The sequence below is a fragment of the Typha latifolia genome, chromosome 1, assembly GCF_019914945.1.
Source record: "Typha latifolia isolate L0001 chromosome 1, TyphaL0001v2, whole genome shotgun sequence".
Classification (NCBI taxonomy): domain Eukaryota; kingdom Viridiplantae; phylum Streptophyta; class Magnoliopsida; order Poales; family Typhaceae; genus Typha; species Typha latifolia.
In genome coordinates, this window is record NC_133086.1 from 21,118,013 (window position 1) to 21,131,607 (window position 13,595).

Here is a 13,595-nt window from a genome sequence, read left to right on the forward strand (position 1 = left end):
AAATGACACTACATATCTGGATTACATTACGCCTGAAGCCAAACCTTAATTATTCTATAAACTAGTAATATTCTGTAGGTAAATTTGGTGTTTTGTCTTTTAAGTGGTATTTTTGTATACCTACGTGATTTCTAAGAGATAACAATTCAAAGATTGCGATAATAAAATTTTGTCACCAACAGGCGATGATTGCATGTCAAACACTGGTTCTACGTCTATATTCAGAAATCTGCGTCGGCCCTGTTATTCTGTGGACATTGCTTATATCACTGACCTAGTGGTTTTACTTCGATTTTATTCAGTAAAAAAAAATTATTTATAGCAATTCCATGGTGGCGTAATCATTTACCAGATAAACCTACGATGGATGCACAATTGCTGCTACAACTATTAAGGGGAAAAAAAGAATCTGCCACACTATTAACACTCAATATAATCAACCAGCCTGGGAGGAAAACTGAAAAAAACCTCGCATCAGGATGAACAAGAGATGCCTTCTGATGTGAAGCTTCTACCATGTTTTCGCTTATCATTTACTAAGCTAGTTTCAACAAGCTGTCATTTGGAATGAACAAATAGATACAACATGCATTATAGGAGCCAGAGATCCTCGTAGGCTTCACCCCTGGAGGTATGAACTATTTCTAACCACAGCCCTCTCAGTAAGAAAGCTCTCAATCTTTATTAAAGCCTGAAAGACAGAATGAAACGTTAACAGGCTATTCTATACCATTTAGAAAAGAAAATCTAAAGGATCATATGGTTAACAAAATCGTATTTAGGAATACCTCGATGGCTATAGCAGTTGGTGTGAGTGCAGAAACATCTTGATGACCCTGTTTAGCTGCAATGTCTGCATTCATAGAGGGATACAGTTGGTGAGGCAAATCGTGGATATGCTGAAGAAACACGAGTTAGCTAACACACAGATTTTTCGTTCCTTAGGTGAAATGGACATATATGAAGTTCATGAGATAACAAAGATGCATGAATTTTCTAGCATAATATTTAGCTGTAAAATCAATGCTGTTGATGTCTCTTTTGGGAAAAAAAATACTAATAAACTACAGAGAAGCAAATTGTACAAAGCTAAAAGGATTTAAGACTATAAAGTAGAACAAAACATGAGAAATGGGGTAAAACTCCCAACAAAGCCCAACTAGGACTTAATATAATCAATAAGTTCGGAGATGCCATTGCTTCAACTCCAAGGAGTACATACATTCAAGGGAAACTTTTGCATCAGCGTTGGAATAGGCATCACCCCTTTGTTCAGAAAGTGCTGTGAGTTTCGCAAAGGCCTGCAGCAGAGTGATACAGTTGGTTATATATCCAGCTTATGATGATTGGTCACAAGCAAAAGGCAACTTTATCATCTAAAATTGTTATCGTCCATAAATATGATTCTAGTTCAGTTGGTCAGACAATTTTTGAGCGTCACAAGAATCAAATAACAATAATCTCAAGAAATTTAAGATAACTTATAATGTCAAGTCTTCTGATATTTCTGAAGGATAGGAAAAGAAAAAATTTCCTAAGAGAGGGTGGCTACCTTTGTGTAAGGATCACCAGATTCTTGATGCAGAAGTGGACGAGAAGCAGTTCCTACCGCAGCTATCCGCCTTGCCAGAGCTTCCAGAGGAACATCTAACCAGACTGTTATCCCCTGCTTCATGTACTTCCTGATAATGCAAGGCATTAAGACCCACTTTATACAGATTTTAAATAACAATGAGTGTTCTTCTAGATCCACTACCAATTAATTGGTCTAATCACAGCACCACCTCCAGTCGCAACAACCAACCGGTGCATCGACGACAAGTCCCGTAGCACTTCACTCTTGAGACATGAAAAAGAAAATCAGAAGAAAAATCAGCAAAACTTGCTTTCTTCTTGCTTCATTAGCAATCATGAGCTCATTGGTGCTGGTTATTATGAAAGCTGTGAGATGCAAAACCATATCAGGTAATCCACAGCTCAAGTTCAATAATATCCCAAAAGGAGTTGCATTAAGATTTAAAGTCATCCTTCAGACTAATCTATTATGTCTAACAAAAAAAGAGAGGAGCAGAACTGCTACCTCATTATCTCTGAAGAAGGCTTCACTATGCACCTTAAAAATCTGAGCAACGGAAGATATACCCACAGCCTGCTCAACTAACTTGTCACTGTAAGACAAAAAACAGAATAGACAACATTGTCAATTTGTGCTTCAACTTGCAAAAGGTTTCCCGTGGCATTTCTAGTGTTTTATGTTAAAAGAAGCAATATCAAACCTGTCAAAGAAAGAATAACCCAACACTTCAGATAGTATCTTTCCCACTGTACTCTTCCCAGAGCCCATCATTCCTGTATACATGAACCAATTATCCAACCACCTTAGAAACGGTCACAAAAGATGTGGCCTTTCCTCATGGGTATAGTACAAGGGAAGCAATACTAACCAACTAGATAAATACATCGTTGATTCAAGTAAGGGAGAACATCCTCCGATTTCCTCTGCAGTCATAGAAACATCCTATCAGATGAATAGTGCAAAGAACTAAACATCTAATTCCCACTATGATGTAAAATATAACAATCAAGGATGTGATTCCCTACCTTTAGTATGAGAGCTTCATCAACGGAGTTATGTAAGTTCTCAGAAACTGCATGCCATAAAATAGACATAAGTTAAAAATTAAAAAAAAAAAAAAACAGTGAAGAATACCTACTATAAATTTCCAAGTCTTCATAAGTTTAGAAAGAGATCTTAAGCTCTACTGAATAAAGTTGATATCCACAGTACATCAATAGGATCAGTCAAAATTATCTACTTCTTGTCATGTTATAAGAACTTGCCTACTAGAAAGCAATAGGGAATCATCATTAAAAATTGGTAAAAACTAACATGTGTAAGATTGATGCTGAGAATTCTTTTATGCAATGCAATATTTGCATTCTCAGTCATATTAATCCAAAACAACAAAAGAACAGCTGACAGCTGAAAGATACCTGCCCGAATGTTTACAAAAATTTGGATCATACGGGAAATCACATGGTTAGGTTTGTTGAATTTTCATTTCTCAAAGAGATACTGTAGCAAAACCAACAAAAATCCATTTCATTGAACATTCCAAGCAGAAAACTTCACTATCCTGCCTGACATCTAACTATTCATCAATAGCTCTAATTCTAAACATCATCACAAGACCTTCAGATAATTTGTTTGGAAAAGAAGAAATAGAATCAAGATAGAATTTGCAGGCTAGGCATGCAAAATTTCTAATTATTCAAACTTTAGAAACCGTACACTTAATAAAAAGAAACAAACAAACAAACAAATTTCTTTGCAAATAAGTACAGTTGTCAAGAAATTACCTCCAGATTTCTTATAACAGCAAGCGACTATCGGCTTGAGATTTCCGGACCTAATTGAAGCCCGACTACTCCACGAATCGCGCAATCTAAGGGTTTGAAACCTATTCTCCTCCAGTAAACTATTTTGATACCTCAAAAGACCGTCCGCTCTCCTCCGGACCTTCTCCGAACCGGTCCAAGAGCACGATTGCGAGCTCAAAGCCACACTCACCTCCATCTTTCTATCAATCTAAGGCACGCACCAAATCCGAAAAAAAAAAGGAAAAAAAAATCTCACTTTCAACAAGATTCACCGAAAACTCTTCTGTTGCTCGAGAGCTCCGCCATGGATGACTTCAGGAACGGATGGAAGCCTTCCGAAGCGCAATCCGAACCCTCCGATCTCTATCCGAAGACCCAAATCTACCGCTACTCACCGAATCGCGTCGACCGGCGCCCAAGGCTGCGCACGGTAAGCGTCGGCTCGGCGCAGGATAGCCGGAGGAGGAGGCCAGAGCGGCGAGGTTTGGAAGTATATAGATTCGTCCGTGTGGATCTTGACGCGTTCGAGTAGTTGCATTTCTCTCGAAACAAGCGGACTTAAAATTACCAATCTGCTCGCCTACTGTGCCCTCAAAATTTCTATTCTCCCTGCACGCAGGAAGGGCATTTTTGGTCGAATGGATTTTTCGGGGTTTGGTGGGTCGGGTGGAGGGGAAGTGCAAGGAAAAGGATTCACCTGCCACGCTGACCCAACTACCCATGCCACGTCGGATTGAGTGGGACGGTCAGGGGTTTGGTGGGAGAGCTTATAGTCCTTACATAGAGAGAGAGAACAATGCACTGTAAAACGTCACAAGCTTGTGCGTTTCTTTACGCAAGTTGAAGTTTTTTATCACATAAATCTTTCTGCCAAAGTTCACCAAATTTATTTACGGATGAGTAGCAGTTCATCACCAATTGTTGGATAGGCTGCAGGATTTGTCTACATATGGAAAATGGTAAAGAGATTCTGTTGCCTTGTGAAAGGACTGGACTCCCTTACTCGTAGAAAAGAGCATTAGGAGCGATTTGCTAATTTCCTCGTTAGAGCTTAGTCTAATTAAGCTTTGACTTGTGTGAAAGATCTCAGTTTCGAGCTCACAGGATAGACTGTTTACTTCTTAGTCATTCGTTTAGTTTTCATAGAATATAACTAGATGTTGGTAGCTAAAATAGAATACAATTTAAAGTCTGAGGAGGAAACCCAGAACAAATTATTCTAATGGATGCAATTAATTAAGCATTCATTAGAATACTAACATGAATTCAGAATAGTACTTTGATGACACTGCCAATAGGTGTATCCACGTAGGCGCACTAAATGCGACCTTATTTTATCCATGAAATTTTGTTCTGATGCTCCTGCGGATGTGAACATTAGTTTATGCTAAGTCGTTCACCGACGTCGCATAAATATTAAATGTGGCATGTTCCGGTTGGAATTTTGCTAGCATAAATTGCTCCTCAATTGTATAAACTAATTACTTATTGTTAACTCATTAATTATTTCCGAAAGCTACGGTAGTATGAATAAAAGTTTTATATTTTTAAATAACATAAATTTTTTTTGATACCATATTAATTCATCAATTATTTTAAAAACTTAAACTAATAAAAAATAGTAAATTTTATATTTGTTATTGGAGTATTTCTCCGATTCAATCTCGAGATCCATTTGCAATTGACCCTAGCTAAGCTGACATACACACAACCGATTAATTAACCACCTACCAAGCTAGTAGTTATTGTCGATGTTGTGCTGCTATTGAAATTATTCAAACGAATGGGATTGGCCCTTATATTCGAATAATGCTGGAATATGCTCACATTCAAGGTCCATAGGTAATTTCACTTCCATTGGATTAAAATTTGGGATTCAAGTTACAGTTGACGGAGTGACTCGCTTAAGAATCTAAATTAAAGCTGACAAATTGCTAGGTAGAACTAGAAGATGATCTGATTCTTTCCAATTTTGCATGGAAGCCCTTATTAGACCACTTAACCAATAAGAAGACCTCAAGAAGCTTCAAGGATCTTAGATCCTCAAAGTTAATGAATGCTTCAAGTTACCAACATGAAGTATATGCGAACCTAATGCCACCTTCCTGTTCCCAAGCTCATCCACCAAGCTCAAGTCCCTGCAAACGTCAACTTTGAACACTACGTTGCTCTCGCCTTTGGGGCCCAAGAAAACCTTCTCGAACCCTAGCAGATGCTTCCTTGGTGCGTTGTGCACCGAAGGCGGCGACGAGAAGAGGAAGACGGTGTGGCTCCCCGGCATGCTACCGGAATTCTTAACGCGGAGGTGGATGTCGAAAGCTAGGTTCTCGCAATGGCCACCGGCTAGGTCGACAGACTTGCACTTCTCGGAGTAGCACGTATGCCCTGCTTCTAGGGGGATAGAAACTAGCTTGGGGGCTTGGACTAGGTGATGAGTGTGCTCGGTATAGCTCAATCCATCGCCGAAGGTGTAGACAGTGTCGCCGGTGTAGAACCGGTAGGTTCGACCCGGGAATCCGGTCGACGGATTCGGCCTCATGTGCATGTCGGCCATGGAGACGTTATCGGCAAAAGACTGAGGGTACCATGTCACAGGCAGCCTTCCACCTACGTGATGAACCATAAGAAAAAAACCCAATAATTTCATATTTGATATTAGATAGTTGAGGAGTCTTAGATATAATTAACGTAAGAATTCAGAATGGAACTTACTTGGACTGTAAGATCCAAAAATGATGTCAGCTATTGCCGCCCCTCCGGCCTCGCCGGGGTACCCTACCCAGAGGATGGAGGAGATAGAGTCGCTAGATTTCGCAAACGATATGTCGAACGGACCGCCGGACATGATGACGAGGATCACCGGGCCCTTGGAGGCTTTCGCTACCTCTGTTATAAGCGTCGTCTGTTGTCCGGGGAGGAGGAGGCTAACCCGGTCGAGGCCCTCCCTCTCGATGGATTGGTCGGCTCCGACGACCAGGACCGTGACGTCCGCTTGAGCCGCCGCTTGCTTCGCAGGGTCCAATTGGAGGCTATTGCCGGCGCAGGCGACGTTGGTGCAGCCGGGCTGGTACACGGTGTTGACGATTGCTGTTAGGCCTTGCAGAGGTGTTACGTAGTTGCACGGTGTACCTGCACAACAAAAATTTGCAAATAACACTCTATTTAAACAATTTAAGGTCCAAAAATGTGGTGTTTGATTGAAAAATATATATATAATACTCCCAAAAGAGTTTTTACCTTCGTAGTTGCCGATCATGGTCTTGGTGACGTTGGCGTTCGGGCCGATGACAGCCATCGATTTGATGGACGTGGGATGCACAGGGAGTGCGTTATGGTTGTTCTTGAGGAGGACGATGCCTTGCCTGGCGGCCTCACGGGCCAGCTCCTGGTTCTCCTTGGTGCACACGTCCTTGGGGCCCAGCCCACCGTAAGGTAGTTTCCTAGGATCACCGTCGAAGAAGCCCAAACGCATCAAGACCACAAAGTTATTGGTGATAGCCTTGTCCACCGCAGACTCATTTAATTTCCCACCTTGGATAGCAGCCAACGTGTGCTGGCCCAAGAAGTTACCACAGTCGAGATCAAGGCCTGCCAAAATTTTGAAATTGTTTTCTTTCTTTAAAACAAAACTTCCACTATATAACACTAGAATGGATAGGCTTTTGTTAGGGGATTATACTTTAGATCATCAACTATATCAGACAACCTTAGACCCACACACACACACACATCTTGCCCCAAAGTTATCTAAGATTCGCATGCAGATGTACACCCATCTGCTTAATGAGCATATGGGTAGCAATTGGAAGGACAAGAGACAGACCATTGTTTCGATTATATGGAATCAAACACAAATACACAATCCATCAACCTATTCACATAAAAGAAAATTTTGTCTCTGTTCTTACTTTCTTGGACCAATTGTCTGACTCTATTCCAAAATGTAGTCTGTGTTGAAGCAATTACCTGCCGAGATTGTTATGGCAGCGGCATCCTCCGGGGTTTTGGTGTAGTGTTGGCTATTGTAAAGAACATCAACTGAATCGCAATCAGATACGATATACCTGAGAGAAAAGAGAAAGAGAGTCAGATACTTCACTATGTAAATGGTTGTCTTCTATATCTTTCTTTCTTTTACGATGTAGATTTGTCTCACTGACATTTATGTAATTTTTATACAATAATAAGAGATTAAAAAGGCCGAAAGACGAGAATAGAAGAGACCCATTAAGATTCCAGTCTCCTCTAATGGTTCCAGACAGTAGGCCAGGGTCTGCACAACTAGGGACACCATTGACTTGGTTGTAGGAGCACATGACGCTGGCCACATTCCCATCAATTACGCAGCTCTTGAATGGAGGTTGAAAGGTATCATCCATGTCCTGCTTTGTCACCTAACACCACAAGAATAGATAAAATATAACTAATATAGAAGTTTAAGAGCAACCATCATAGCTAATAGGACACCAAACACACATAAACAATTCCATTGCCTGACAACGGGACACACTTTATTAGGAATAACGAGTGCTTATGTGCATATATCTCCAATAAAATATTGCTTGCTTTTCGGTTCATGCACGAATTTTTTAGTATCTTATCTCTATGCTGATTTTAAAATGACATGCCTGTCAACATACGGTCCAAAGCTATCTTTTTTAGGGTATAAAGGTGGTTTTGTATTATTATAGTATTATATACCGTCGATGATGCTCTGTCCAAGATCTTGCAGTGTTGGGCAGTGACATTGGAATTATATCTGACAACATAGGTAAGAATATAACAGTATATCAGCAATATGTTAGTTTTTTTTTTCACTGTTTGCCAAGAACATCAATGTTTCAGCGGATGAAGAATAAAATTTATGCACATAAATGCAAGTATAGGTTGAGGCCACCGGTGAATCAGAGGATATTTTAGTTCTCCAAAAATGTAACGATCTACTGTAGGTAATGTGTTCCTATGAAGGTATCAGACAACAAAGAGTTGTGAGGACCATTAGCAAATAACTCAAGACCTTGAAGGTTGTGTGCTTTAAGCAATGACAGAGAAAAAGTTATTGATGTTATTTAGGTTAAGAGACCATGGGATATGCCAAAAACACCACCTTTCACCTAGAAAGCCACTAGTTAGTTATGGCTAGACAAGAACACATACCAGGAAAAGAAGCTGATGTATCATTTGCATGCAAATAACAAATACAATTCCATTTTCATGAAAACCAAGAAAAAGGAAAGTCTCAGGAGTAGTTTACCACAGCGTTGAAGGTGAACCGTTGGAATCCTTTCCAATTATCTAAATCATAGGCAGTGTAATGCTTGCAGCAAGCAGCAACCTTCAGCTTTTCTGGATCATCAGCATCTTGCAATCCCCTGACATAACCTGCGGCATACGTGCTTGCGAGCAATGGATCTTCTCCAGGTGTCTCTTGACCTCTTCCCCACCGAGGGTCACGAAATATGTTGACATTCGGGCTCCAGAATGTTAGCCCTGCAAGACCGACATTGTGCATTGCCCGGGCTTCGTTCGAAACCACCTAGAAGTAACATCATTAACAACATATCTGTCTGTTCTCAAAGTTTGATCGATGGTTAAAAATAGTACACTACAACCGCAGTTGTGAATAAAATTTCGTGCACTATTATTTGGACAATATTGTTTAAGTTATCACTAGTTACAGCATCTTTATCACGAGTTACAGTCGCAAAAAAGGAAAGTTAATTGCCACGCAAATATTGTGAAATTTGCATTTACAAAGCTGGTGGGAGGCAGAGGTACCAAAATTAGGGACCATTAGTAAAAGCACCCTTCCATTTAATCACTCAAGAGAGTGACATCTCAACTGTTAAGTGGGCACAAAGGAGATGGCCCACAGTTAGATGGGCAATCTTCAGATCCATACGAAACAGAGTCGCCTAAGAGACAAAACATATATGAATAGACATCATGTATATGAATGTGAGGAAGACAATGAAGCTGGAAACAAATTGACTACATTTTCAAATGTAGATCCGTATGATTGAGGTCACATTCACAAACCATCTTTGTACTTTTGCACGTAAAAATTCATTAAACATAAGACGCAATTGGTTGTATTAAGAGATTTTAACAACCCATATTAGCAAAACAATTGACAGTTGAGATAAGCAAACTACGGCAAAGCGAAGAACTTCCCATCCACGCTATTGGGACTCTAATGCAACTCAAGTTATCCAATAAAAATGCACAGTAAAAGGGAAAGGAATAAAGCAGCAAAAACATCAGCTTTGGAACATGATCCTATTTTACACTGCATTGCGCAGAAAGGAAATTCTTAAAAGAGATATCCAGATGCCAAAACAAGAAAAAGGAAATCCCAGCATCCTGTAAATAAATTGTGAGAAACTTCCATTTCTTCAGCACTGAAACCTCTAATCCAAGACGCACGTTCTAAACAAATAAGGAATTCTGTCAACTGATCAAAGCCTAGGCCAAATAAAAGTGCTATAGTAATGTGGATAGGATAAAGTTTGAGAGGCCATCACTCCTGCTTGCAGAAGAAGACCCATATCTAGATCTCAAATCCAAAACAACCATCTAGTGCAGTAAGATGAAATCATTCAAACCAATGCATAAAGATCTCACCTTTCCAATGGCTTTAAACAGGGAGGCATTGAACGATGCCGCAGTGAGAATAACCTGAGGGAAACTAGTCGCCCCAGGAACAAGGGGTGAAAACTTCGTCCCGGGTCCGACGTAGGAAACGCCGTGCAAAGCCTCCGACCACCACTCATAGCTCGGAATCCCGAGCCTGCTAACCGCCGCTGCCTTGTTTACCAAAAACCCCACCTTTTCCTGCAATGTGAGCCGCTTCACTAAGTCCTCGGCCCTCGACGCCACGCTCAACGACGTGTTGCAGAATCCAAGACTACCCAAGTCCGGATTCGAAGCGACATCGCAGGCAAAGATTGGATTCTGGGCTAAAACGCATCGAGAACCCAGAAAAGAGAGGAGAGAAAGCTCAAGAATGAGCCAGAAAAGAATAGATTTTTCCCCCATTCTCCAGACTATCCACACAATGGCTTCCAGTCGTGGTTGCGCCGCGAGGATTTATAGCACAACCCGTGAAGGAAGAGGGAGGGAGGGAGGAGGGAGATGGGCGTCCAACTTTTCGAGTCCGTGAGTGTTTCCAGCTATTTTAATCTAATTGCTTTCCTCTATTGGATAATTGAAATACAGATTGGCGAAGTGGGGGCCAAAGGTAGGAGTGATTGCTGTTGGATGGCATTGGAATGAGATGGATTCTCGTAATTATTAGGAGATTAATAGCAAGTCCTCATGGTAACAGAGGAAAGCACAGTGGAGCTACGGCTTTGCTGCTCTGTTCTATTCTCTCACGTGAAAACAGGAACAGATGACGGCTAATTCGGATCGGCTTGGAGCCGACGGAGTCGCCTACACTCTACAGTTGGCTAGGAATCATTTCTGTGTCTTTTATGTTAACTATAATGAGAATGATCCTCTCAATACTCTTTTGGTATAAAACATTATCCAAAATTGACTCAGAAAAATAAGGCAAAAACGCAGCTAAATAGTAAATCAATAAACATTAATATGTTTTATAATAAGACATATGGTATAATTATACATTTAATGCAATTAAACAGAGAAACTTATATTTATAAGATAAAATAACTCATGCAACATAAGGTGTGAGATTATTGCTATCTATCTATTCTTTTTTTTTTAATTTTATACCATTGTCATTTATTCTTATCCTTTTTCAAAGTATACACAGAGCTCCATACCCTATGCCTCTCTACTCTATACTGGAGAAAGAATAGGGCATTCGCAGATGAATAATTACATGGAATAGTTATAGTGAAGCACTATGCCAGTTGGAAAACAACATGCAAGTATGTAACACGGGGGGCCGGGCGGCTCATGCGCGAGACAAAGCCAAGCCAAATTAGAATAAGAAGTAGGATAAGTCCAAAGGATAAAACTGCCCGTGGTTGTATTCCGGGCAGGGGAGCCCTTTCGATTCTACCCCGCGCTACAGTACTGCGGGGCATCAGGGCTCGTGAGTCCACGGTCCGGTCCGGTCAGGCCTCGCCCAGAGCACGAGCCAGCTCTGATGCCTAATTGGGTCATTTGGCCTGGTCCTAAGGCTACCATCTGGGCCCCACCCTTTTTGACGCCCTCCTCCGATTGTTCGCTTTCCCGCCGAAGGAATTAATTCGTCCACGCGGTTGTTATATTTTTATTTGGGTTTTTTTTTGGCTTTCCTTTAACTAGCTGCCAATTGTCAGTAAAAGAGATTTAAAATATCGCAATGAAATCTTTTTTTTTTTTTGTTGACTGATTTAGAATTATTGTTAATTTTTAATAGATAGTTATTGATTTTTTTTTTTGCTTTTAATCATAATTAGATACACTTAAATAGCATAATGATATTTTTAAAAACCCATAATATTTTCAGTGGCAATTATAACATTTATTAAAGAATATAATTATACTAATAATATATTTTTTTAAATTGATACTGTTTCTTGCTCTATTTGATACGTATCTCTGTGCAAGAGTGTTCTGCCTCTAGTTCCATTTAATAAACTTTTATAATTATTCTAATCAAGAGAATTTCCCTCTCATCCTGCTATATTTTAATAATTGGGGAGGTGTTTTTTATAGGCTAACTATGGAGCTTGTATTAAGATTGTATTCTTGTAACTTTTGAATGTTAATGAATTGATCTAAAAAGTTAAAAAGATTTAGGTATGGCACTGTTCTATGCCCTGATCTTTCTTTAGCTTCTCCACTAATCTATATGTATTAACTGGATTACTTATCTCGCCATCTCCATGACTACACATTAAGCAGTCGTAGGAAGGATAAGACCATCTTTGAGAGGCGAATAAAGCTCGGATAAGACGTTGCATCAAAGCATTAGTTTGGCTTCAGAGTTGACATGAACTAGTCCAGCAACAATGGAGCTAGTGTTTGTCACCGTTAGGATTGGATTTGTTTCTACTAGAAGGTTCATTCACTGAGAGGTGTATGGGAAAAAGTAATGACTACACTGGAATACACCATCATGGTTATCCACTTAGCTCCTTCTTTTTCTTTACTTCGAGTTCTTGAGTGCTTCTGTCATTACTTGAGCACTATGGGTAATGGGTGGTGGAGATATGGAATTTAGGAAAGATGGATAGATATCGAAGTAGGTTTATTTATGGGAATGTGATCATGACTGAGAGAGCACAAGGGCCCAATACCTGCAAAGTAACCTAAACATAAGAAACATAATGTCATATATATATATATATGTGCAGGCATTTATTAACAACCCAATATAGACTGTACTTTTGATCATTAAAATAGAGTTCCAAAATTAATTGCCTAACGCCGAGCCCAGCAAGTCTGTTCGTTTTTTCACATTAATTTTAGACCACTATTTGTTTTCTAAAGGGGTCGAAACCGAAACAAGCCGAAATCGAAATCTTCTATACGTTTGGATCGACACTAAGTTTATTTTTATTTTTTTTAATCAAAGTAGTGCAGGGGGGGACAAGGAGTAGTCAGTCTGTGAAAGGACTTCAAATCTGAAAAGTTGTAGAAATGAATTAAATGATGAGAAGCCAATTGACGAGTAACTTGGCTTGTGGATGCTGAATGAAGCAATTTAACAGGCCAAGTCACGTAGAAAAGAAATCAAATGCCTAATTGGCTTAGGGTGAACCTTTTTTTTTCCCTGGTGTGATGTAGTTAGAGCAAAGTTACTACAATTCAAGCAGAAGAGCATAAGGAGTTCTATCACATCAAGCCTCTGTTGCTTAGCAATTTCCAAATGCACTTTAGGTCTAATCCACTATAGTTGGAGGCTGCATATGAGGTTTAGTCCCCACATGAAGTTAAAAGGAAAGAATATACTAACACTAAAACATGATGTTGGATCCACGACATATAAAGTTGGAATATTTTAGAATATTTGGATTCCATTCCAAAGATCAAATTCCTAGTCCTCTTTCACGACTGTCGTTGTAGAATATGAGCTCCCTTCTGGACTATATTGGCGTTTAGACTTCATGCTTTGGAGCCATCCGTTGTCCGATTCTTACAGTCGGGAATCCTTTTAACTTTGAAAGGATCAACAGAAGCATAATTACATCATTGCTAACAAGTAGGACAAAGGTAGTACGAATGTGGTACAAGAAATTTTCTATTCACAAGCGCTC

At 39.9% G+C, this 13,595-nt stretch overlaps 2 protein-coding genes across 2 annotated transcripts; both read right to left on the minus strand.

The window, feature by feature from the left end:
- Positions 1-433: 433 nt before the first annotated feature.
- On the minus strand, positions 434-3,950 carry LOC140788216 (shikimate kinase 3, chloroplastic). Its single transcript, XM_073137388.1, has 10 exons — positions 3,361-3,950; positions 2,602-2,648; positions 2,445-2,499; positions 2,277-2,349; positions 2,081-2,168; positions 1,757-1,839; positions 1,553-1,682; positions 1,223-1,301; positions 789-853; positions 434-691 (listed from the first exon to the last, which is right to left on the minus strand). Exons 1-10 carry the CDS (start codon positions 3,575-3,577, stop codon positions 620-622), a joined length of 909 nt encoding a protein of 302 aa, XP_072993489.1. The 5' UTR covers positions 3,578-3,950; the 3' UTR covers positions 434-619.
- Positions 3,951-5,220: 1,270 nt separating this feature from the next.
- Positions 5,221-10,560, minus strand: LOC140780477 (beta-D-xylosidase 4-like). Its single transcript, XM_073126062.1, has 7 exons — positions 10,006-10,560; positions 8,636-8,917; positions 7,606-7,775; positions 7,348-7,445; positions 6,619-6,969; positions 6,094-6,510; positions 5,221-5,988 (listed from the first exon to the last, which is right to left on the minus strand). The coding sequence occupies exons 1-7, from the start codon at positions 10,417-10,419 to the stop codon at positions 5,417-5,419; spliced, it is 2,304 nt and encodes a 767-aa protein (XP_072982163.1). The 5' UTR covers positions 10,420-10,560; the 3' UTR covers positions 5,221-5,416.
- Between the last annotated feature and the right edge of the window lie 3,035 nt (positions 10,561-13,595).